The sequence below is a fragment of the Hyperolius riggenbachi genome, chromosome 10 (genome assembly GCF_040937935.1).
Source record: "Hyperolius riggenbachi isolate aHypRig1 chromosome 10, aHypRig1.pri, whole genome shotgun sequence".
Classification (NCBI taxonomy): domain Eukaryota; kingdom Metazoa; phylum Chordata; class Amphibia; order Anura; family Hyperoliidae; genus Hyperolius; species Hyperolius riggenbachi.
Genome location: NC_090655.1, coordinates 36,066,440 through 36,093,979, shown reverse-complemented (window position 1 = coordinate 36,093,979; position 27,540 = coordinate 36,066,440). Strand labels below are relative to the sequence as shown.

The 27,540-nt window shown below is 46.5% G+C and overlaps 1 protein-coding gene across 1 annotated transcript; it reads right to left on the bottom strand.

Moving 5' to 3' along the window:
- Positions 1–305: 305 nt before the first annotated feature.
- On the bottom strand, positions 306–27,540 carry SRGN (serglycin). The gene is made up of 3 exons (XM_068258358.1): positions 27,423–27,540; positions 8,433–8,562; positions 306–621 (listed from the first exon to the last, which is right to left on the bottom strand). Exons 1-3 carry the CDS (start codon positions 27,511–27,513, stop codon positions 441–443), a joined length of 402 nt encoding a protein of 133 aa, XP_068114459.1. The 5' UTR covers positions 27,514–27,540; the 3' UTR covers positions 306–440.

The window sequence follows — 27,540 nt, the reverse complement described above, 5'->3', positions numbered from 1 at the left end:
TTAACTCTTCAATCCTTAAAATAACTCCAGAGTTAAAGACAGGCTGTTTATTAACTGCGTGTGAAAATAACTACAGAGGAGGTAAATTAACTACAGAGGAGGTAAATTGACTACAGAAGAGGTAACTTAAGGACTGAAGAGATAAAATAACTCTCTCACTGTGTGGAGGTAAGTTATCTCTTGCCTTATTATCTCCAGCATGATCTTAGTGAATTGAGGCCTTTGTCTCTAATAGGAAAAAATATTAACGTTTCCTCCCTTAATAATTCTAAACCTTCTGTACGGAATCCAAACAAAAGAGACAGTTTTGGTTGGATTTACTTTAATAAGAAAGATAAATGCCTTAGGAAGAAGAAGCTTTTGACAAACATAATTGGAAATGACTGAATGTTCCACACTTCTTTGCCGTAATTCAAGCTTTGTAAGGTGTCCTGATGTCTTTAGTAAAGAAGGTTTTCCCCGGAGAGATTTTTCAGGAGTTTGTATTCTCTTACTTCATTCGATTCTGATCCATATTCCTTGGAAGAGTTGGGTTCTTCTCCTGAAAAGACACCATTTCCTGAGCCATTATCCTCTTCAGAGAAGGAGGAATGTTCTACAAAGGTTGGGGTTTTCTTCACTCTAAATATAGAAAAAAAAAAGAATGTTAAAGAATAGCCAGAGTTTGGGTAAATCAATGTATTTATTAAGTTATCGCTGCCATGGTTCATTGCTGGGTCCTCTGACACTTCTGTGTGGAGGTTTGTGATTGATTTGATGAATGGTGATGGAATCTGATCTCTAGAACAATGTATGCAGTTGGATATTTCCAAAGAAGACCACAATGGACGTAAATGGAACTGGTCAATATAAACTAACCCATTACAGCCCTCAATCTATCTGTTTTGAGCCTGGTTCATCAAAAGTGGGCATAGTGTGAACTGAGCCTAAAACATATTTTGACTATGTTAAAGGGAGCTTATCAAATAGCTGCTGCACGCACAGTCTTTTTAGCTGCTGGACAACTGAACAGTATATTCCTTGAACACTATACCTGCTTAAAGTGGACCTGAACTCAGAACTTCCTCTCTATTCTAAAAGATACGCAACAGCATAAGACGCACAGACCCCAGAAAGACCAGCAAAAAACGGGGTCCCTCCCTTTGAGCTAGTTTATAGCTATATGGGGCATCGCTATGGAGGCATATAGCGGCAAGCCAGAGGAACCGGCTAGGTAGGGGTGAAAAATAACGAAAAAATACCATGCTCTCTTCAGATCCCAGGGTGAAGTGGTCGAGGACAAAAAAAAGACTGGAGAGGTGGGGCAGAATCCGACATTTATAACATCAGGGTCCTATAGGGTAGAAGGGGCGGGGCATCTACCCATGTGTGACGACATTAAGCATAGGGAAAATAACATTTCCTTGTTACAGCTAATACAAATCCTACAATAAATCTGCAGTATTTCTACTTCCTGCTTTCATGGCAGCAGACATATTGTTAACATCCTGTGCTTTCCAATAAGCTTTTCTTCTGTTAAATCTTACCAGCTGCAGAGCATGTTTCTGCTAAATTCAGTACCTAACCATCTCTGCGTAACCCCAGAAGGTTTTTAGGCTTAGGGTTTTTACCAAAAGCAAATACAACATTGAATTCAATTATGTACTGTTTCCATGCAATGACTTCTCCCAGCAATGTTGTTCTATGAGCTTGGGGGCTTGCTTTTGTCCAAAACTAATGTCATTTGTGTAAAAATCACAACAGTATGAGCAGCAAAGACTAAAAATAACTTTTTATTGTGTGTTATGCTAGACTGTGATATTTATGCTTTTCACTGTTAAGTCTCTCCGAGAAAAGCAAGAAAGAGTCCACAACACAGACTCATGCTTGACCTTGAAATGATTCTCTAGGAAAAACACACTTGCCTCATAGTGTTGTAATAGAAAACAATCTGTTTAGTTTAGAGATAATGAGCTGTTTGAGGGTCCCAGCCACATGGCTAATTAATATTCACTGCACTCGGTGACGTGCAGTGTTTACTTCCTGGTGCGGCTGCTCTGTGCGGCGATTGGCCGGCGGGACCACGTGATGCGGATCACGGGGTCTCCGCATCCCATAGCATATAAAAGGTGCACCAAGAGCTGCATAACGTGGCTCTTGGTAGCGTCCTCCTACAACACCACCAGGCGTTGCGTTAGGGGCACATTATGCAACCTATAACGTCCCCTAAAACGCAACGTTCTGGTGGGAAAGAGGCCTTATTCTCCTGCTGATCTTGTGTCTCTAATACTTTCAGCCACAGCCCCTCAACAAACATGCAGATCAGATGCTCTGACTGAAGTCAGACTGGATTAGCTGCATGCTTGTTTCAGGTGTGTGATTCAGCCACTACTGCAGCCACAGAGATCAGCAGGATAGTCAGGCAACCGGTACTGATTAAAAGGAAACATCCATATCCCTCTCAGTTTAGGTTTCCTCTAAAGGTAAAAAAAATCTGAGAAAAAAACAAAACAAAACATTTGTTTCAAGGCAGGGTTAATGACAGAGACAACCCTCTAGTGCTTTGAGCAGGTGTCAGATATAGCGGAAATCCATGCAGGTAAGCTAATTTAAAGAATTTGCAAAAAGCAAGAGGGCAGATGTCACAAAACAGAGACCATGCTTTCTGCAGGGCTGGCCAGTTGGGTCAGGGTGACACTGTGCCTAGTAAAATAACGTTAATCTGTCCACAAAACCTGTCCAACCTACATTTCCGATCTTACTCAGAGGTACACACCTAGCCGCTCACTCCGCTCTTCCAATGAACTTCGCCTAACCACCCCCCGCATCACCCAGTCCCATGCACGCCTCCAGGACTTCTCAAGAGCTGCTCCAACACTATGGAACTCCCTACCTCCACCCATTAGGGCAGCCCCCTCCTTCAACATCTTCAAGAAAGCCCTCAAAACTCACCTTTTCACTCTGGCCTACTACCCCTCACAAGTGCTCTAAACCTACAGCTGAACTCTGGTCCCCTACCATTCGTGTCCTTACCTCTCCCTCTAGATTGTAAGCCTTTTGGCAGGGTCCTCCTCCTTTTGTGTCCTACCTGATCTGGCACCTCCATTACTGTGAACCCATGCCATGCATTTGAGTGAACCTAACTTGCCTAATCTCCATGCTTCATCCAGTGACTAAGCATTACCTTGTACTAATACTGTGCTGTGTGATCTGGTTTTCTTGTATTCCTGTATTGTCATATTGCTGTATGTCACCCCTAAATATTGTCTGTAACCTAAATTAATGTTCAGCGCTGCGTAATATGTTGGCGCTTTATAAATACAATAAATAATAATAATAATAATAGAAATAATAGCATGGATGCGATCAGGTGGTGGTAAGGTTTGTTCAGGTTTACTTTAAGGCTATTTTCACAGTGGGACGTTAAAGTCCCACGTTCCAGCAGCCTGTAACGCAGCCCAACTCACAGTAATGATAAATCATTGTGCTGTTCACAGTGCCACATTGCGTTACATTGTAACGCTACACGTTGAATGAAAGTGCAGCATGCTGTGTGTTATACTGGGCTTTAGCTGCGTTAGACTGCTTGCACATGCTCAGTGACTAGCCACATGGCTAATTAATATTCACCGCACTATAGTGACGTAACCTGGACTCATAGTGTTGTCCGGATCATGAATGAATCGTTCATTTGATCTGGATCTTTTTTGTGAGTCAAATCATCCGGATCATCACAATGAATGATTCGGTTCACTGTGGATGTCTGTCTGGAAGAAACAAGAACATACAGAATGTACAGTGAAGGGAAAGTAGTGTCCTGCTAGTCATTTCACCCCCCAGTCTGCTTCCCTAGTAAAATGAGTCAAATGATTCGGTTCAAAGATCCGGATCTTTTCAATGATCTGATTCGAATCATCCTAATCCTTGAAAAGATCCGGACTTCCCATCACTATCCTGGAGTGGCTGTTCTATCAGTATAGATAGAAGGAAAACAGCGCACCAAGAGACGCATAACGCGGCTCAATCTGATGTCCAACTTCAACACTACCATGCGTTGCGTTAGGGGCACGTTATGCGACCTTAACGTCCCCTAAAACGCAACGTCTTGGTGTGAAAGAGGCCTTAAAGAGAACCTGTACTGAGTAAAATTATTTAAAATAAACACATGTTGTATCTGCAAATTAATACTACATACTTACCTCGCTGTCAGTTCTTCTTAGAAGCTCACCATTTTCTTCCAGCAATGATTTCTTCCAGTTCTGACAAGATTTTGTTGTCAGTTATAACTGAAAGGACAACTAATGTGCAAGGAAATCTCCATGTTTCCCTATGGCTCAAGTGGGCAATATTACAGTTTAAGGCTGGTTTCACAGTGGGACGTTACAGGCGCACGTTAGAGCAGCCTGTAACGCAGCCCACCGCACAGTAATGAAAAATGAATGGGGCTGTTCACAGTGCCCACGTTGCGTTACATTGTAACGCTGCGTCACAAGGCAACGTACTGCATGCAGTACTTTAGACGCGGCTGAGCCGCGTTAGACTGCTTGCACATGCTCAGTAACGTTGGGGAGGAGCGGAGAGCGGCCAGGCACATGGCTAATTAATATGCACTGCACGTTGTGACGTGCAGTGTTTACTTCCTGGAGCGGCCGCTCTGTGTGGCGATTGGCCGGCGGGACCACGTGATGCCGCATGCGCACAAGAGTACGCATCACGGCATCACTGACGCCAGAGTGAGCTGCACAACGCGGCTCACTCTGACGTCCAGATCCAGCACCACCAGGCGTTGAGTTAAGGGGACGTTATGCGACCTTAACGCCCCCTCTAACGCAACGTCCTGGTGTGAAATTAGCCTAACAGTGTGCTGACCAAGCTGTTACAGGGGCATCAACATTTTTAAAATGGAGGACAGAGAATTCCGTTGATCGCAGTGGACAAACGGGACATACAGTAGGAGAGTAGAAAGAAATTGATGAGTAGACTATGCGGGAGGTAAGAATGACCTGTGTATGTTAATGTTAACTTTGAATTTCACAGTTCAGGTTTGCTTTAAGACTCATGGCGTGTTTTTTTATACAACCAGGGAAGTGGCTAAAAATACGCGTAAACAGACATTCACATTGCACCTCTACTGCTGAAGTTGCAGATCTGCCTGACATCGTTAAATAAATAGCAATCAGCTAACCCACAATACCGCTGTACCTGCTGCTTTCTTCCTGCCACTACAACGCTGTACAAGATGCTTTTCCTGTTTGGTGATAAACTTATAAACATAAATAACAGAACCATGGTGTACTATCATAAAAAAAGAAAAAAAAATGTGACAAACATAATCTGGGCAATTAGTGAGTTTCTAACTGAAGTATATATTTAACAAACACCTTTAATTCTCTTACAATTAATTAATCTTTCTGGGATCGAAGATCTCTGCAGATGGTAACTGCAGCCATGAGATTAAGAGATGCTTGTTGACTTGATTGATTGAATCAGATCATTATTAAAATATTTAGGCTGCTTTCACAGTGCGACGTTAAAGTCGCAAGTTAGAAATTGTTTCCACACAGACTAACGCACAGCAATAGTAAGTCTGTGCGACATTCACAGTGCACACGTTGCCTTAGTGTGTAACGTGTAGTGTTATTAGAGAGTGCTGCATACTGTGCGTTATACACGTTATTAGCTGCGTTGGACTGTTTGCACATGTTCAGTAATGACTTGGAAGCATACTTTTCATTGCCTGTATGCCTACTGTATGCCACCCCATGCCCAGCCACATCACCCAACAGCATCATCCTGTCACTCCAATACATTTAGTTGGAGTCAATATGATTTCAGTTCTTAAAGTGATCCTTAAGTCAGAAAAAAAATGACTTTTACTCACCTGGGGCTTCCAATAGCCCCCTGCAGCTGTCCGGTGCCCTCGCCGTGTCCCTCCGATCCTCGTGTCCCTGCCGGCAGCCACTTCCGGTTTCGCCGTCAGGAGCCGACAGGCTGGGAACGCGAGTGATTCTTCGCGTTCCCAGTCACAATTGCGCCCTCTATGCTGTTATAGCATATAGCATGAAGCATATAGCAGCATAGAGGGCGCAATTGTGGCTGGGAACGCGAAAAATCACTCGCGTTCCCAGCCCGTCGGCTCCTGACGGCGAAACCGGAAGTGGCTGCCGGCGGAGACACGAGGATCGGAGGGACACGGCGAGGGCACCGGACAGCTGCAGGGGGCTATTGGAAGCCTCAGGTGAGTAAAAGTCATTTTTTTCTGGCTTAAAGAGACTCCGTAACAAAAATTGCATCCTGTTTTTTATCATCCTACAAGTTCAAAAAGCTATTCTAATGTGTTCTGGCTTACTGCAGCACTTTATACTATCACTGTCTCTGTAATAAATCAATGTATCTTTCCCCTGTCAGACTTGTCGGCCTGTGTCTGGAAGGCTGCCAAGTTCTTCAGTGTTGTGGTTCTGCTATGAACTCCCCCTTCCAGGCCCATCTATGCACACTGCCTGTGTGTTATTTAGGATTAGAGCAGCTTCTCTCGTCTCTCTTATCTTTTACAAGCTGGATAAATCGTCCTCTGAGCTGGCTGGGCTTTCACATACTGAAGAATTACAGACAAGGGCAAAGCTGTCTGCAGGAAGAAACAAGCAGCCTGAAACTTCAGTGCATGAGAACAGGGGGAAAGAAACACACAAATGATCTCTTGAGATTCAAAAGGAAGGCTGTATACAGCCTGCTTGTGTATGGATGTATTTTCTATGTGTGGACATACTGTACATCAACCTACTTCCTGTTTTGGTGGCCATTTTGTTTGTTTATAAACAAACTTTTTAAAACTGTTTTTAAACCACTTTTAATGCGGCGCGGAGCGGCGAAATTGTGTCAGAGGGTAATAGGAGATGTCCCCTAACGCACTAGTATGTTTACTTTTGTGCGATTTTACAGATACATACAGATTCTCTTTAAGGATCACTTTAAGCACCAGAGCATGTTGGCTACAAAATCATAAAAAAAACAAAACAAAAAAAAAAAAACCATAGATAAAACAGATGTTAATGTCTCTAAAGAAGTTAAGTGCATCAGGTATATTATTATCAGTTAGGAAAGTCAACGAGATTATACAAATTTTAATTTTTTTATGCTAATTTTATGCACATTCATGCAACTTGGAAATGGAATGTTGCTGCGTTTCATTGGTCTGTTATGAAACGGCATACATTTGCATAAAATTAGCATAAAATAAACATCAGCTCAGAATTATTAACCTGGCCATGGCTAATTATCGGCTTGGGGAACACTGTAGTAATCAGAGATAGTCAGTGAAACGCAAATACTTCTGGCTCGCATGAAAATTTAATGCAGTGTATGCAGCTTGAAACAGGGCCAATCAAAATAGGCAGAAAGTGCATTAGCTTGGCTCAATTCCAAGTTGAATAACATTTTCATGCAAGACAAAACTATTAACTAATGGAGCAGAGTGGTCTGTACATGCTGATAGGTACCAAGAATAACAAGTTACATCTCTTTACTGAAGAAAACCATGCAGAACATAGAACATACACAACCATCAGAAAAAGCAGCTTACTTAGAACAGAAAGGAACAGAGTGAATACAGGAAATCACAATACCACAGAGATCATTGCATCATTTTACAGACAGTGACATCTTGTGGTTGCTTTACTATACTGTTGTTTAGTAAGGGAGGGGAACACCGAGAGCCCAATATGGTGCAGTATGTTTTGTAAAAATGAATATGTGGTAGTATAACAAAATTTATACTCACAAACACAGGTTGCCTACTAGGCAACCACTGTATCAGCAGGTGAGGAGATTAGACCTGTCCCCACTCAGGATTAGGAAGTCGCTCTCTGTAGTAAGGAAAAAAGGGGGGCCAAACCCCTCCACCAAGGGTGGACAAATTTTGTGTAACAGGAACAGAGGCGCCAAAAGAGTAAAATAAGATAAAAAGTTTAAAAATCGGGGGGTGATGGGTGGATCCACCTCTCCCGCAACTTGTGACTTGTGACACTTGTGTGCAGGGTCTGTCATAGAGGCGCTAAGCTGACAGACCCTGCACACAAGTGTCATACTCCGTTCACATAGCCTGATGAAGTGGGTTGAACCCGCGAAACGCGTTGCAATATTGTTTGGAGTGTATGAATAAAAACTATATGTGTTGAAAAATCAACATCTTCACTTGTTTGCTTGCGGGAGAGGTGGATCCACCCATCACCCCCCGATTTTTAAACTTTTTATCTTATTTTACTCTTTTGGCGCCTCTGTTCCTGTTACACATACTGTTGTTTAGGTAATAATGTTGTTAAACCTCTAACATTAACATCTCATTGTCCATCTCTAGTGGCCATGCATGACATAAGCCTGTTCCTTACATAGACTAGATTATGTATAGACTATACAGTAGGTGCCGAATAAAACACAAGTGACAGGCGTATACTTACACTGGGTTACTATCGATTTTATTACTGATTTGTCCTTGTTCAAAAAGGGACTGCTCTTGAAAACAAGCAATTGAATTGTCACCTGGCCTGCATCTGATCCTCTGGTATCTTTCTCTCGTCACAGGGAAACCTACAGATGTTTAACAAACAGATACAGAATTAGGGTTCTGATAATACGGTATTCTATGCCTTCTGCTATAAAGCAATATCACAGACAGTAATTAGAAGTACATTAGAGGTGGATGAGAATTCAAATGGATAAGCCAAAGTACAGGATAGATGTCTTGCAAAAGAAAGAATTTATACAACTCTGTACACAGGACCGGGCCAAGGCAGAGGCGAGAGAGGCTCCACCCTCAAGGCGCAGTGTAGGAGGGGGTGCAGAGCTGAGGCAGAGGCGAGAGAGGCTCCACCCTCATGGCGCAGTGTAGGAGGGGGTGCAGGGCTGAGGCAGAGGCGAGAGAGGCTCCACCCTCAAGGCGCAGTGTAGGAGGGGGTGCAGGGCTGAGGCAGAGGCGAGCGAGGCTTCACCCTCAAGGCGCAGTGTAGGAGGGGGTGCAGGGCTGAGGCAGAAGCGAGAGAGGCTCCACCCTCATGGCGCAGTGTAGGAGGGGGTGCAGAGCTGAGGCAGAGGCGAGAGAGGCTCCACCCTCATGGCGCAGTGTAGGAGGGGGCACACAACTTGCTCAGCTATCATTCCCCTATTGCAGTGTTTCTCAAACCTGTCCTCCTGACTCCCCAACGATGCATGTTTTGCAGGCAACCTCACCTATGCACAGGTGGGGTAATTAGTGTCTCAGCTACATGGAATCCACCCAGTGGCGTAGCCTAGGAGCTATGGGCCCCGATGCAAGTTTTACAATAGGGCCCCCAAGCACTCTATACGTAACAATTGATATGGCGCACCAAAACCTGCCAATGGCAACTACAGTGTCAGAGGTGCCAGAGGGGGATGGGGAGCAGTTTGTTATTGATTACTGCTATTTAAAGCATCTATAGAAGTGATTATTACCAGCACAGGACCAATAGAGAGCTAATAATGATGTTCAGGGAGGGGCCTATGGAGCCCCTCTGGCCCAAGGGCCCCGATGCGGTCGCAACCTCTGCACCCCCTATTGCTACGCCCCTGGATATCTGTTTGATCCAGTGTTGTAGCTAAAAAGAGCTCTGGGCCCCAGTGAAAGTTTAACAAGGGAGCCCAAGCATTCTATACATATTTATTGCCCCCCCCCCCCCCAAGCATTCTATACATGTTACGGCCAGACAAAACTAGAAGTGGCCTTCACACTGTGGCCAGTACCAGCAATGAAATGATTACTGGCGGCTAAGTACCCTGTTACGACTCTGGCTCCTCCCCATGCCCGTCTCCTATTGACAGCCTATTGATAGCTGAGGACACATGCAATGCACACAGTGCGCGGCCTGTGATTGGTTCCTCGGTACTATGCTATACGCCCCGGGGCAGCTACTGTAGCTGTCAATAGGAGACGGGCAAGGGGGAGAGCAAAGCTGTAACAGAGTACTGAGCCACCAGGAATCAGTTCATTTCAGGTACTGGCCGCAGTGTAAAGGCCACTTCTAGTTGTGACTGGCCGAACCCGAAGTGGCCAGACTTCCGGTTCTGGCCGTAACATTCTTAACTATTGGCCCCCTAAGAATTCTATACATAACAAAACCAGCCGAGGACATCCAGAGTATGAGAGGTGTAAGCAGAGGGGAACCGTTTGTTATTGGTTACCACTATTCAAAGCATATATAGAAGCTCGGTATAGCACCATTGAATAGCTAATACTGCAGTTGAGGAAGGACCCCTCTAGTCTAAGGGCCCTAGTGCAGTCGCAACTTCTGCATCTCCTGTAGTGGCTGGATAGTGTACTGGTTAAAGGCTCTGCCTCTGACACAGGAGACCAGGGTTTGAATCTTGGCTCTTCCTGTTCAGTAAGCCAGCATCTCATCAGTAAGGAGACCTTGGGCAAGACTCCCTAACACAGCTCCTACCTATAGAGTGCACCCTGGTGGCTGCTGCTTTGGCGCTTTGAGTTCGCAAGGAGAAAAGCACAATATAAATGATATTTGTCTTGTCTTGCTATGCCACTGGTTTGATCTAGTTAGAGCTTCATTACAACAAAACTGATTCTTTGGCTTTGTTTACACTGGGGCGTTGCAGTGCATTGTGTCAGACAGTATAATCAATGCAATTATATTGTAACTACTAAAAAGGCCAGCCCGTTAAACGGGTGCTAGGCCATGGCCCCCTCTATGGGCCCGTTTCCATTACACGCGGTGCGATGAGGTTACATAGATGCATCGCACCGTGGCTGTACTGTAACCGCACGGCCGCACCTTGCCGCATAGTATTGACACCTTATGTGCTTCCTGTTGCCAGTCAGCTGGCTGTCAGATGGCGTGGAAAAACACGCATTGATCATCTGCAGAAAACCGCAGGTGTTTTTTCTGCGAAGTAAGTGTGAACCCTCCCCTAGTCCAAAACTGCATCTCACTCTTCATAAAGCTGTTCATAAACAAACACTGAAAAGCATTCTTTGTGAGTAGTGGGTCGTTTTGAACAAGAGGTTCTTATGAAAAACATGACCTTGGCTTGAGTATACACGGCTCACGGTTTCTGTCGCGGCGTCCCGCGACACCAGGTACCCGGTCTATGTGTATTGTGCAGGAGCATCCCGTCAGCCATTAGCAGCTAGCCACGCCCACATACGCCGTACCTGGTGTCGCGGGACGCCGCGACAGAAGCCGTGAGCATATATATCCTTAAAGAAAGGTAAAAGCCTTGTTACCATGCGATGGCTATAAGAAGAGGAACCCTTGCCGGCGTGACCGGGTTGTTGCATTGTGGCTTGAATAGCTTATGTTGCTGAACCTGTAGCCGCCGGCTTATCAATAAGGTGAAGTTTGCCATTGAAGCATTGGAAATATTAGACTTTGGTCTGTTAACGAAGCAGTATATAGTGCTCTATTGTGATCTTATCAAGATTGAGGTATCAAACGAAGAGTTACTCAGCCCAGCCGAGGCGGACATTTAATGCAGCCCCATAGATTCCATATGACATTATAACTTAGAAGATCGGCCGATCAAGATTGTATGCATGTGGTGTAATTGTCGATGGGGGTGTGTGTTCAGGAGCGCTCCTGTTGTTGTAGTCCATGCAGCTTTTTAATGGGGGGGAGGCACTAGGTTTGGGGAATCAGCTGGTGTTCAGAATTGATATTGAGATTAAAGTTTTGTATTTTTATAGTTCTTTGAGTGGCGGTCACTTTGTTTTGTGCTAGTAGATATGGGGCCCTGTTGTGGTCTTTTTGGTAAACTGAAGTGGAGGGAGGTCAGAGCAGGTGGCTGGTGGGCCCCTTGACACCCGCTAGGCCCCAAGCAGCTGTCTAGGTCGCTCTGCTCCTCACAAACATCAACAAACGAACAAGGTTACTCTAGAAACATTTTATATGCAAGGGACGTAATCAAAATGATTCATTTCCTGAAGAGTGAAGCCACAAGTTTCCAGATGCACAAGGTAAAGCCGAGATACGTAGTCTGTGGTCTGGCAGAATGTACTCAGGGCCGGTGCTGTCTGTAAATGTACTCCCAATGCACAGCAGCCGCTCATCAGTGGTGTTCTGGAAATCAATCCCGAACCTGGGGATTTACGATCGAGCTTACATGAAGCCAGGGGATACACATAATGGCCCTTATTCAAATCACTTTTTCTCCTGCGTTGTCTCCTAGGTGATATTTTCACACCTCATCAATAAAATGCCTTGTAAGCCACCAGCAAGCAAGAAAATACAATCATTTTGACAGGACTTTTTCAGCTACTTTTTGGTAATTTTTATATTGTAGAGTGCTGAAAGGTTACTTTAAAGGGACTCTGTATAAAAAAAAAAAAAGGGCCTACTTACCTCGAGATGGGGAAGCCTCTGGATCTGATTGAGGCTTCCCCCATCCTCCTCCGTCCCACGTTGGTGTCGCTAGGCCCCTCCGAAGCCACAGCCGAAAATTTCTCAGGCTGTGGAGCAGCGCCTGCAATATTTACCTTACCTAACTCCAAGGGCCCATACCTCCCAAAAAAACAAACAAACACAAAACAAAAATGGAAAATGTTAGTTCCCTGTATTCACAAACATGTTAGCAAGCCCCTGAACCAGTATCCAGGCCAGTCTCATATCCTACACATACGGTACAATAAGCATATCCACAATGGGACGAATACGTCATTGAGTAAAAGGGGACAATTGGATATGTATCCGACCACAAATAGGCTCATTGTATGAGTAGGGTTTGTCAAGGCCGGATTTATAATTTGTCTGCCCCTAGGCCAGCTTTCTTGTACAGCCCCCACTTCTATGTGTTGCTTCTATATGCAGCCTCTTCTTCCATATGCAGCAATCCCTCTTCCATGCCCAGCCCAATCTCTCTTCCATGCCCTTGGCCTGCTGCTGCCCAAAGCCCAGGCTTTGGTGGCCTTCCCAGAAGTCCAGACCTGGGTTTCGTCTGCATCCACTGTTAGCATAGAGCCCTCCAAATGAGATTGGCCTGAATGCAGTCTCAGAAGCTCACCCACATATCAGTGGATATGTAGAACCAATAATCCACGTTTTTTTAGGTGTTCTGTGTATCCGCTGGCTTCATATGAGCTTGAGCTGAGATCCCTTAAAATGTTTCTATGTATGCATCTGCCAAGTTTCTTGAGCAACTCTTAGGTTACTAACTTAGGCCTCTTTCCCATGAGCAGGTGAGCAGGTGAGGGCGTGAATTCAACGCCTGTCAGCTGCTTCTGTTCACTGCTAGTAGTCGGCACAAGTGGTGGAAAAGCAGCTCCCCCATGAAGTTGCATCTGAGCACGGTGGTTGCCGTCCTCAGATGTGACGTGAGTCGGCTTTTGGCCACTGGATAACGCCGCCGCGTGTCAATCATGACATGCACGGTATTGCCTAACGCTGCCATTCATGCAGCCGAATGGCACTTGTGGCCGGAAGCCAGGAAGCTGAACTGCCTGACAAGCGCACAGTTAAATCTCTTGTTGAAAAGAGGGCTCATCAGCTTAATTGATGGTATTAACATTTCTCTTCCATGTGTTCTGGATATCCACGCATTACCAGAGGCATATCTACAGGGGTGCGGGTATGGCATGTGCCATGGGCGCCTCTTAATTGGGGCGCTCCTCTATAGCTTCCTTGGTGTTCTCCATACAGATACAGTTTTCCCTAGATATGCCATTGTGGACCACGTAATGAATACTACTAGTGACACTACCAATACTATGGTAGACTGTGTACTCAAGCCAAGGTCATGTTTTTCATAAGAACCTCTTGTTCAAAACGACCCACTACTCACAAAGAATGCTTTTCAGTGTTTGTTTATGAACAGCTTTATGAAGAGTGAGATGCAGTTTTGGACTAGGGGAGGGTTCACACTTACTTCGCAGAAAAAACACCTGCGGTTTTCTGCAGATGATCAATGCGTGTTTTTCCACGCCATCTGACAGCCAGCTGACTGGCAACAGGAAGCACATAAGGTGTCAATACTATGCGGCAAGGTGCGGCCGTGCGGTTACAGTACAGCCACGGTGCGATGCATCTATGTAGCCACATCAAACTGCGTGTAATGGAAACGGGCCCATAGAGGGGGCCATGGCCTAGCACCCGTTTAACGGGCTGGCCTTTTTAGTAGTTACAATGATTATACTGTCTGACACTATGCACTGCAACGCCCCAGTGTAAACAAAGCCAAAGAATCAGTTTTGTTGTAATGAAGCTCTAACTAGATCAAACCAGTGGCATAGCAAGACAAGACAAATATCATTTATATTGCGCTTTTCTCCTGGCGAACTCAAAGCGCCAGAGCAGCAGCCACCAGGGTGCACTCTATAGGTAGGAGCTGTGTTAGGGAGTCTTGCCCAAGGTCTCCTTACTGATTAGATGCTGGCTTACTGAACAGAGCCAAGATTCAAACCCAGGTCTCCTGTGTCAGAGGCAGAGCCTTTAACCAGTACACTATCCAGCCACTATAGGAGATGCAGAGGTTGCGACTGCACTAGGGCCCTTAGACTAGAGGGGTCTTTCCTCAACTGCAGTATTAGCTATTCAACGGTGCTATAGCGAGCTTCTATATATGCTTTGAATAGTGGTAACCAATAACAAACAGTTTCCCTCTGCTTACACCTCTCATACTCTGGATGTCCTCGACTGGTTTTGTTATGTATAGAATTCTTAGGGGGCCAATAGTTAAGAATGTTACGGCCAGAACCGGAAGTCTGGCCACTTCGGGTTCGGCCAGTCACAACTAGAAGTGGCCTTTACACTGCGGCCAGTACCTGAAATGAACTGATTCCTGGTGGCTCAGTACTCTGTTAAGACTTTGCTTCCTCCCCTTGCCCATCTCCTATTGACAGCTACAGTAGCTGCCCCGGGGCGTATAGCATAGTACCGAGGAACCAATCACAGGCCACGCACTGTGTGCATTGCATGTGTCCCCAGCTATCAATAGGCTGTCAATAGGAAATGGGCAAGGGGAGGAGCCAGAGTCGTAACAGAGTACTGAGCCGCCAGGAATCATTTCTTTGCTGGTACTGGCTGCAGTGTGAAGGCCTCTTCTAGTTTTGTCTGGCCGTAACATGTATAGAATGCTTGGGGGGGCAATAAATATGTATAGAATGCTTGGGCTCCATTGTAAAACTTTCACTGGGGCCCAAAGCTCTTTTTTAGCACCAACACTGGATCAAACACATAACTAATTACATCATTCCTACATACTATATTAGGTAACCACAAACCTGAAAAGATGCAATCTGCCATATATTATTTTGAAATCATTTTACAATGAATCTTTTGTGGTGTACTTTAATATGTGCTAGATATTTATCTGTTAGAGATGTAAAAATGAACACACTGTACCACTTGCACCACGCTGATGTCTAAGAATATCATTTAAGAGTTTCACAAGAAATTGGTCACAGCCACACATGTTCTCTGAACTGCGTCATCAAATGCACAATCTTTCCATGTAAAATCTCACAATAGTCTATTTTGCAATAATAACCGGAAATCCCTAAACTGTGCAATAGTGAGGTTGGTATCAGAAAGTTGCTTAATTGCCTGCGGTTTCATCATATCATCATTACCATAATATTATCATCAGGGCATCTTTGAAATGAACACAACACTTGTTTCACCCAAAGAAGAATAAGAATGTATAACAAAATACTGTATATACTTACAAGTAGACCTTGTGTATAAGTCGGCTCCAATATTCAACTCTCTTTAGCTGGAATTTTTTATTGACTCAAGTATACGTCTACCCAGCAAGGTTAATGGCTGCACCTGGGGCTCAGGAGGAGTTACTGACTACACTGCATATAGTATTGCAGCCATTAACTCCTCCTGTCCCTTAAGTGCAGCTAATACCTCCTCCAGGCCCCCAAGTGCTGCAATTATTCACTCCCTTTTATGCAGCCCAGTATTTCCCCCCTGCCCCTTGTTGTGGCGGGGACTTTCAGACCTGTGTTTTCTTGGCATTTCCCTACCTCAAAGTATCACTTACCACTGGGTAAATTGCTGCAAATGGGAATGTCACTAATAGTACACACATTGCTCAGTGTGCTCAGTGTTGCCCATGACTCATGTATAAGTCGACCCCCTATACTTTTACGAAGTGAATCAGACCTACATTTCTAGACTTATACTCGAGTATATACAGTATATATTGGTGTTGATGCTTCCTAGAAAATGTTATGTTAAAGTAAACCTGAAGTGAAAATAAACATGATATTATGAATTGCATGTGTAGAACAGCTAAGAAATAGAACATTAGTAGCAAAAGCATCTCATATTGTTTTCCAGTACAGGAAGAGTTAAAAATAACTTCAGTTATCTATGCAAAAGAGCTTCTCTAGTGGGTCGAATACATTCCTGTTTTCTGAAGCACTTAAACAGCAAAGAAACAGCGAGAGACAGCTTGAGATAAGGTTTTACTGAAGGAAAGTTCAAAGGGTCATTATTTCTGCTTTGTTTTATAGTTTAAAAGACAGTGTGTGCTTTTAATACTGCAAATATGACAGAATAATGTAAGGTTATGCTTACACGGGAGGGGGAAGCCTCTGGACCCTTACAAGGCTGGTCCCACCAAACCGTTCACAAGAAGGGACTCCCAAAGCATGGCTGCCCTGTGCCTGCACATTAGCACAGACCTGCTCAGGCTCCAGCAGAAAAACCTGAGCCTGATCGGGTCCATGCTACTGCGTAGGCAGTTTTGCGCTTGCGCAGTATCACCTACTCAATTGGGCTCGCCTTTTTCCGCCAAAGCCTGAGTGGGTCCATGGTAGTGTGCATGTGTTCGGGCCGGTTCTAGACTTTTTGCCTCCCGAGGCAAACTTGTCAAAATGCCAAGCCCCCCGACCCCCCCATAGGTAGTATAATTGCCCCAGTATAGGTAGCCTGGAGGGGGTGGCAGGCAGGAAGGGGGGTAGCGAGCACAGCGGTGGAGAGGGGGGTCAGACCCCCCCCTTTACCTGGGTCCCCTGTCTTGCGCTCCAGCTATTAGCACAGTGTACAATCAGGCAGTGGGCAGGGAAGTGATGACTCACCTCCTTGACGTTCCAGCGCTGCGTTCCACCGCTTGGGGAAGTGATGACTCACCTCCTTGACATTCCAGCGCTGTGTTCCACCACTCGGGGAAGCGATGACTCACCTCCTTGACGTTCCAGCGCTGCGTTCCACCGCTTGGGGAAGTGATGACTCACCTCCTTGACGTTCCAGCGCTGTGTTCCAGCACTCGGGGAAGCGATGACTCACCTCCTTGATGTTCCAGCGCTGCGCTCCACCACTCGGGGAAGCGATGACTCACCTCCTTGATGTTCCAGCGATGCGCTCCACCGTTCGGGGAAGCGATGACTCTCCTCCTTGACGTTTCAGCGCTGCGCTCCACCGCTCAGGGAAGCGATGACTCACCTCCTTGATGTTCCAGCGCTGCGTTCCACCGCTCAGGGAAGCGATGACTCACCTCCTTAACGTTCCAGCGCTGTGTTCCAGCACTCGGGGAAGCGATGGCTCACCTCCTTGATGTTCCAGCGCTGCGCTCCACCGCTCGGGGAAGCGATGACTCTCCTCCTTGACGTTCCAGCGCTGCGTTCCACCACTCGGGGAAGCGATGACTCTCCTCCTTGACGTTCCAGCGCTGCATTCCACCACTTGGGGAAGTGATGAGTCACCTCCTTGACGTTCCAGCGCTGCGTTCCCACCACTCTGGGAAGCGATGACTCACCTCCTTGACGTTCCAGCGCTGCGTTCCACCACTTGGGGAAGTGATGACTCACCTCCTTGACGTTCCAGCGCTGTGTTCCAGCACTCAGGGAAGCGATGACTCACCTCCTTGATGTTCCAGCGCTGCGTTCCACCACTCGGGGAAGCGATGACTCACCTCCTTGATGTTCCAGCGCTGTGTTCCAGGACTCGGGGAAGTGATGACTCACCTCCTTGACGTTCCAGCGCTGTGTTCCAGCACTCAGGGAAGCGATGACTCACCTCCTTGATGTTCCAGCGCTGCGTTCCACCACTCGGGGAAGCGATGACTCACCTCCTTGATGTTCCAGCACTGCGTTTCACTGCACGTCACTTCCTGGAATGCATTCCACTGTACAGTACAGGGGGTGGCATTGTAGGAAGTGATGAGCAGTGGAATGCACGATGGAACTCAAAAGGAGGTGAGCCATCGATTCCCCGCCCGCTGCCTTATTGTACACTGCGCTAATAGCTGGAGGGGGATCGCAGACCGGGGGACCCAGGTGAGGGGGGGTACCAGCGCAGTAGTAGGGTAGAAGGACGGGGTAAGGATCCACCTCCCGAGGTGTGTACTCCATAGAGGCCCTTTTTTTCCTTACAGCTACACTTTAAAGGGAAGAGTTGAGAGGGATATGGAGGCGGACATATGTATTTACTTTTAGGCCAGTTTTACACCTGAAGGAAGCGTTTCTGTGGGATCATTTGCCCCATCACACCGCCAAAACTAGATCCATATGACTTTGCGGCAGAGTGCGCCGACAGGGTCATATGCATAGCAAACATAGGATTCTCGCTTCACTGTCGTATTTGCATTGTTCTACGCCACCACCGCCAATAAATTAAAAATTTCTGCATGCTCATTGACTTCCATGCATTCCACTGCATCGCTGCGGAAGTCGCACAGTAATGCACTGTTGACTTTGCTGTGGGTCGGGAACTTCCAGCGCAACACGAATCGACGAGGTAAGTGTACTAGGGCCATAGACTTTCTTTGTAGTTACGTTACCCTGTGTGCAGAAAGGGTAACCCAACATAAAAAAGTAGCCTAGTGTAAAAGAGACCTAAAGGTAGCCATACACTGGTCGATTTGCCATTAGATTGACCAACAGATAGATCCCTCTCTGATCGAATCAGAGAGGGATCGTATGGCTGCCTTTACTGCACACAGATTGTGAATCGATTTTAGCATGAAACCGATCACAATCTGTGAAGCTGCCGCTGAAGCCGCCCCCCCCCCCCCCCCCCCGCATACATTACCTGCTCCGGCCGGCGCGTGTCCCCTGGTCTCCACTGTCTTCTTCTCCGTGCTCTACTGTTTAAACTTCCTGCCGGGACAGGAAGTTCAGTGAAGCTGGAGGAGCCGAGCATGGAGTAGGGACAGCGGAGACCGGGGGACACGCGCCGGCGGAGCAGGTAATGTATTGCAGCTAGCGTCGGTCGTCGGGCAATCGAACGCCGCTATCGACGCACTCCCAACCCGCCGGCGATTGAGCGAAATCTTCCACACGGACAGATCGATGGGAACTATTGATTTCGGACGGAAATCGATCGTTCTATCAGTGTTTGCGCAACGATTTCACAGCAGATTCGATCACAGTGATCGAATCTGCTGTATATCGGCGGGAAAATCGTTAGGTGTATGGGCCCCTTAAAACAATGCAGGCTGCCTGATGTACATTTAGCCATAGACTCCGAACATGCAGATCAGATGTCTTTATAGTCTAATGGATTATCCACATGCTTGTTTCAGGTGTGTGATTCAGACACTACTGATGCCAGAAAGATTAGCATGACAGCCTGGCAACTGGTATTGTTTGAAATAAACATGGCAACCTCCATATCACTTTCACTTCAGGTTCTATTTGCAATTCCAAGGAAATAAGTAGTGATGCAGCATAGAATGTACTGGCTGGGAGGTCTACAATACCACCCAGCCAGCAAAACACTGGGATGTGTGTATGGGCAGTGTGTCAGAAGGATGCCAGTTTATTGTTTTTCTGAAATAGTAGCATTATCCACATCACCCCATTTATAAAACTGGTAATCTGCTGAAAAGATTCCTTAATGTCACTGTTTATTTACAGGCATTTTTGCGCCATTCAGCAGCACCCCCATGGAGAATTGGAGATTGCCACTTTGATAGTGGTTAATCCCACAGGAAGTAGAGGATAAGATTGCTGGTAGCTTCATACATCCTGTTTGCCACTTTTGTCATCTTCTTTATTGATTCAGCTGTTCACACTTTTATAATTAGGCCCTATAGTTAAATTCATTTTTCTAGACTATGGTAGGGAATCTAAACTAGGACTATGGTAATAATAATTATAATTCCTATATTTGTATAGCGCTTTTCTCCTGTTGAACTAAAAGCGATTACGAGGCAGCCACTAGAGAGCACTCGGTAGGCAGGAGCAGTGTTAGGGAGTCTTGCCCAAGAACTCCTTACTGAATAGGTGCTGGCTTACTGAATAGGAAGAGCCGAAATTTGAACCCTGATCTATGTCAGAGGCAAAGCCCTTAACCATTACACTAAATCGTGAGACAATCACAATGATGATGATAATAACTTTGAGAAGAAAAAAAGAGGAACAAGAGAGTTGCCATTTCCTGTGTCACGTTTGCAGTGAGCTAAAATTCACAAATTTGGTGATATCTAGCTCAACTCTACTGATTTTGAAAGCAGGTGATGACAGGGGTAACATAAACATCAGTGTCAGTCAGCAAGTCAGCAGCTATTATTTTGAAACATTGTAGCAGCGGTTTTTTCACTGAAATGTCATTGAAGAGGCGATTCTTGTTAGTAGAAAATTAGAATGGGTTTTGAAGTCAATAATTCAAAGCATATTCCCTTGCCAAGCTTATTATAGCACCAGCTTAGCACTGTGTACTCGCTTGCAACGCTCTGATTTGCATTTAGCTGCTGACCAGAAGCTCCGTTCTGAGCTGTGTGGATGTGATGGGTACTTGTGGCTGAGAGACTCTATAAATAAGTAATATGCTCTTTCTCTTTGTAATGGATGTGGCACAAGACATGAGGGGAGGTTTCCTTATCCTGCTTTAAAGAACACCAACATATGATGCACTGTTCTAATCTGTAAGTAACAATCCAATTCCTGCAAATTTTGATTGGTCCAATTGGTCCAAGCTGCCCCCCCCCCCCAACTCACCTTCTTTCAGGAAGCCTCCACCCCCTTTGTCTTGGGACCTCCCCTATGTTCAGATGGTATCTTTGCGCATGCTATGCTATGAGGCTGCCAGACTGTGGGCACTTCCACTCTGAGCACCAATAACAAGAATGGGAGAAGTCTCCTGTGGGGGTGGACTAGGCTGTGGTCATGTGGAGAAGGGAGGTTGGTGGGGAAGGTACTCAATCTCATTACTTCAGTGACACTGATACTCCTGGGGGAGGAGTCATAAAAATCTACTTTCACTAGATCATTTTTCTTCTAGGGTTAATGTTTACTGCCTATAAACATCCTGCTTACTTGCCAACAAAGGCAAGGAGGTAGGATGATTATATGTGCACAAACTTTTTTTATGTTACAAAAAGCAATGTACCTTTCCCACTGACCACCCTCAGCCATCTGATTGGACAATAAAAGAGCAAAACACAAAATATGGAGGACTTTCAGGTTTCCAGAAAAAGATTAGGGTCGTAGCAATAGGGGTTGCAGAGGTAGCCACTGCATCGCCAGAGGGACCCCGAAGAGCCCTCCCTCAACTACAGTATTAGCTCTCTATTAGTCCTGTGTTCATAATAATCACTTCTATAGATACGTTGAATAGTGGTGATCATAAACAAACTGTTCCCCATCCCCTACTTGCACCTCTGACACTGTAGTTGCCATTGGCAGATTTTGGTGCGCCATATCAATTGCTATGTATAGATGCTTGGGGGGGCCCCATTGTAAAACTTGCATCGGGGCCCACAACTCCTTAGTTTCGCCACTGAAAAAGATCAATCGCATAGTTAAATAGTTGGGTTGAGAAAATACATATGACCATCGAGTTCAACCAGATAAAGATGTACTGTACAACACTAGCTTGCACCCTAACACATCTCAGTTGATCAAGAGCAGGGGTCTCAAACTCGCGGCCCACGGGCCATTTGCGGCCCTCGGTACAATATTTTGTGGCCCTCGCCGACAAAAGCTTCCTTATAGTTCGCTTCAGTGCTCCCAAGTAATCCGCCGCATCCCCGTTGCTAAACGAGGGCTGCAGAGCCCCCAAATCGCCCGGGGGCAATCCGCCAGCATTTCCTGGAAGGGGCAGAGCTTTCAGCTTCAGCTCTGCCCCTCCTGACTTCAATCGCCGCATGGATCGCTGCCTCTCCCCGCCCCTCTCTGTGAAGGAAGAGTGAGAGGGGCGGGAAGAGGCAGCGATGAGCCGCGATTGTGAAATTCCTTATGCGGCCCAGCCTCATCCTGTCTCTGCCTCCTGCGGCCCCCCAGGTAAATTGAGTTTAAGACCCCTGATCAAGAGGAAGGCAAAACCCTTACATGGCTTGGGCTAATTAATCCTAAAAGAGAAGAAAAATTCCTTCTGGACTCCAGATGGCAACCAGATAATATTCCCTGGATCATTGCCGGCGGGAATTACATACTAATTATGGCCGTGGGTGTCCTTCAATGCAAGGGAAGCACCCAACCCCCCTTTTAAATGCAGACATGGAATTTGCCATAACTATTTCCTGTGGTAATACATTCTACATGTCATCCACTTGTACTGCAAAGAACTTGTTTCCAAATAGATGACAGGTACTTACGAAATTCTGTGATTTTATTAAACAAAAGACTATATTGTGCAGTGTTTTCATCATGTTTACTATACAATTGTATTGTACTTTCATTGTTCCCTTTTGGGAACATTTACCTCACTTTCTACAGTGGTAGGAAGTGGGTAGATCTTTTAGCCACTATAAGAAATAAAAAGCCACTATAACTATTATAAGAAATAAAATTTTTTCAATAAGGAGGAGTAAGAACCTCCATCCCAATTGCTATTGCTGTCCTTCATTTCCTATCACATTTAAGTTACATGTTAAAGGATATCCGAAGTGACATGTGACATGATGAGATAGGCGTGGGTATGTACAGTGCCTAGCACACAAATAACTAGGCTGTGTTCCTTTTTTTCTTTCTCTGCCTGAAAGAGTTAAACATCAGGTATGTAAGTGGCAGTTCCTGTCTGAGTCAGGACTGGGCCAGACTACAGTGTGACCCTCATTGATAAGAAATTACAATAACACTTTCCTAGCAGAAAATGGTTTCTGAGAGCAGGAAAGAGATAAAAAGGGTCAACAGTTCATAGATTTTAGCTCTAGCATACTTCAAAGAATGTGTCATTGAGCAAAAACAATAAAACAATAAAAACTTAAAACGTAGATTCAAATATAAAATAAAACTGTGGAATATCTTAAAAAGTCATACAATTGTTTATTTCATTATTTTATTTTCACCTCGGGTGTCCTTTAAAGCCATGGGGGTCACAGGATGGCAAAGCAGCTGGTTTCGGTGCTTGCTGTGTAGAACCTGACTTGGGCACTGCTTTAGCACTAGAGCTATAGTGACACCCAGCGCACAGGTATTCGGAGTTCCGTTCATCAACGGACCCAGAATTTATTCTACAACCAAGTAGGGGGAATAGTACTTTATGCCTGCTGGGAACTTGAGTGGTACAGGGTGAGCCAATATTCAGCTCACCCTGCGCCCAACTCACCAGCAATGTACCTAAATTGATGCACAGGATGGGGATATGGGGACATAAACATCAGTAAAAGTTAAGGTTTTAACTCATTTCCAAACTACGGAGATCTAAACTATCTTTCCTGGAAGAGGACTTTAAATAAACCACATGACTTAAAAAACTTGTCAAAACATTGCAGTCACCATTTTTGGTGGGCCACAGGGGCGGACATACGGCCGTGCAGGCCGTGCCGCCGCACGAGGGCCCCTGAAGTTCCGTTTTCTTCAGGGGCCCATGGCATTAAGTATTTTTTTTTTTTTTTAATATTTTTTTTTTTTTAATTATTTTATTCCCGGGGGCCCCCCGACTCCTATCCTCCCTCCCTCCCTCACCTCGGGGGGCCCCCTCCCGATATGCGCGGCGGGAGAGCGAGCGAGCGGCAAATGCAGGAAGGGCTCTCCAGGCATCCGCTAGAGGCCCAGCCGCTTGGTCTCCAATATGTCTCCAGTTGGAGACATATTGGAGACTCAGCGGCTGGGCCTCTAGCGGATGCCTGGAGAGCCCTGAAGACTTCCTGCATTTGCCGCTCGCTCTCCCGCCGCGCATATCGGGAGGGGGCCCCCCGAGGTGAGGAAGGGAGGGAGGGAGGGAGGATAGGAGTCGGGCCCCCCACCCGGATAGCTACCCACCCGGCTACCTAACCACCTACCCACCCGGCTACCTACCTACCCACCCACCAGGCTTCCTACCTACCCACCCACCAGGCTTCCTACCTACCCACCCGACTACCTAACCACCCACCAGGCTTCCTACCTACCTACCCACCCGGCTACCTACCCACCCACCAGGCTTCCTACCTAACCACCCACCCAACTACCTAACCACCCACCCGGCTACCTACCCACCCGGCTACCTACCCACCCACCAGGCTTCCTACCTAACCACCCACCCAACTACCTAACCACCCACCCGGCTACCTACCCACCCGGCTACCTACCCACCCGGCTACCTACCTACCTACCCGGCTACCTACCTAACCACCCACCCGGCTACCTACCTAACCACCCACCCGGCTACCTACCGGGCTAGTTACCAACCACCCACCAGGCTACCTACCCACCCACCCGGCTACCCGGCTACCTACCTAACCACCCACCCGGCTACCTACCTAACCACCCACCTGGCTACCTACCTAACCACCCACCCGGCTACCTACCGGGCTAGTTACCAACCCACCCACCAGGTTACCTACCCACCCACCAGGCTACCTACCTACCCACCCACCAGGCTACCTACCCACCCACCAGGCTTCCTACCTACCCACCCGGCTACCTACCTACCCACCAGGCTACCTACCCACCCACCAGGCTACCTACCTACCCACCCACCAGGCTACCTACCCACCCGGCTTCCTACCTACCCACCCGGCTACCTACCTACCCACCCGGCTACCTACCCACCCACCAGGCTTCCTACCTACCCACCCGGCTACCTACCTAACCACCCACCCGGCTACCTACCTACCCACCCACCCGGCTACCCACCCACCAGGCTTCCTACCTAACCACCCACCCGGCTACCTACCTAACCACCCACCCGGCTACCTACCGGGCTAGTTACCAACCCACCCACCAGGCTACCTACCCACCCACCCGGCTACCCACGCACCCACCAGGCTACCTACCTACCCACCCACCGGGCTACCTACCTACCTACCGGGCTAGTTACCCACCCACCCACCAGGCTACCTACCCACCCGGCTACCTACCCACCCACCCACCAGGCTACCTACCCACCCACCCACCAGGCTACCAACCCACCCACTCACCCACCCACCCACCAGGCTACCAACCCACCCACCCACTCACCCACCCACTAGGCTACCTATCCACCCAACCACCCATGGGAGCTGCGCGCCGGATGGAGGCTGGGACAGGAGGTCTGCTGCTGCAGGTGAGTAAATGTTTTTGTTTTATTTATATTAGCAGGTGTATGTTCTGGGCAGGTCTGCCACATGATTGCATGTATTTTCTTCGCAAATCTGCCGACATGATTGCATGTATTTTCTGGGCATATCTGCCGACATGATTGCACGTATTTTCTGGGCATATCTGCCGACTTGTTTGCACGTATTTTCTGGGCATATCTGCCGACTTGATTGCATGTATTTTCTGGGCATATCTGCCGACTTGTTTGCACGTATTTTCTGGGCATATCTGCCGACTTGATTGCACGTATTTTCTGGGCATATCTGCCGACTTGATTGCACGTATTTTCTGGGCATATCTGCCGACTTGATTGCACGTATTTTCTGGGCATATCTGCCGACATGATTGCACGTATTTTCTGGGCATATCTGCCGACATGATTGCACGTATTTTCTGGGCATATATGTGTATTTTCTTGAGAAAACCTGCACAATTATGTGAATTTTCTGGGGAAAGGGTCACCAAAACTTGGGCCCACTGTCTTTGCGTTGCACTTTTCAAGGGAACCTGAGGTGAGAATAATATTGAGGCTGCCATATTTCTCTCCTTTTAAGCAATACCAGTTGCCTGGCTGCCGTGCTGGTCCTCTGCCTCTTATTCTTTCAACCATAGACCCTGAACAAGCATGCAGCAGGTCAGGGGTTTCTGACAATATTGTCAGAACTGAGAAGATTAGCTGCATGCTTGTTGCTGGTGTAATTCAGTTTATTACTGCAGCCAAATAGATCAGCAGGGCCGCCAGGCAACTAGTATTGTTTAAAAGGAAATAAACCCTCACCCCGGGTTCGCTTTAAGTTACAGTTAGCTCCGCCCTCATCCGGTCATTGCCACGCCCATTTTTTTGCCGCGGTTCTATCCACTAATTTTTGCCGCGGCAGGCTTCGCGCGCCGCAGGTTGTAGCCACGCCCACGCTACGCGCGCCGCAGGTCAAAGGGGGCCCACAGTTACAATTTTGCACAGGGGCCCACTGCTGGCTGTGTCCGCCACTGGTGGGCCAGCAAATTAAAAAACAAAAATCTAAATGATTGCAGTGTAATTCCTGTTTTGCTTTTCATTTCTTCCAAAACAGACCATTTAAATGGTTCACAAGGGAACTGGACATTGCTTGAAGAACGTGCAAATCCACAGAAAAATCTCACGACAAAAGAATATCAACTATAATTAACGCAAATTGTATCTTGTCCTCTGAACATTGTTACCCTATGCACTTGCCTAGTTTGCCTACTCATTCAACATAGACCTCCTTACAGATTAACTGACGGCTTGTTGTTATTCAGTTGCTAATCAATTGTGTTCAACTTTCAGTGCCCCCATGGACCACAGTACGCCAGGCCTTTCTATCCTCTACTGCCTCACTCTCTAGTCTCTACAATTCCTCTCTCTAGTCTCTACAATTCCTCCTTATTTTGCCCTTGATCTTTCCTAGCATCAGTGTATTCTCCAATACTGCAATGAGTATTTCAGCTTCAGCATTATTTGATGTTAAGTAAATCTAAGTAATTTGTAGCTGCTGATCCCAGCATCACCCTCATCTATAAAAATATTCAAATATACCCCCCCCCCCTCTCCAATACAAGGGTCCACCCCACAGATCAGGCCACATGTGTTATGAGCAGGACGATCATGATAACCACACTTTTTCTACGACTTATTAGCAGATAGGCCTTCAGGCTGAGGCAGTCATCAAGGGGTGAGCGAGAAATGGGTGTAAACGGTCGGGGGGACACATCAAAGATTTGTTGGGGGGCCCCATGATTTCCAAATACACTACTTTTTTGCATTGAACCCCAGTGTAACAAAACTGTCAGCCAAAACAAACAAACTATAAGGACCTGTATACAATGCAAAGAGGAATGTGCTCACACTGACCCACCAGAATATGTCTCTCAAAGTCCACCCTCAATAAACTGATACCTGATTGGTACTGATCCACTGATGCCTAAAAATAGGGTCAATCTCCATTCCGATACGCTGCTGTAAAGTAGTTGGTTTATCGTTCATACAGTGACGATACGAGAGCAGGAAAATTACCTTCTGTAAGGGATCCAGCAAGGAGGAACACACAAAATAAGAGGAACATGGCTTTTCTGGGTAGAGAGATAAGTTCCTGAGTCTGTCTCATTCGCAGCTTCAAAAAAGTGAAGTGTTT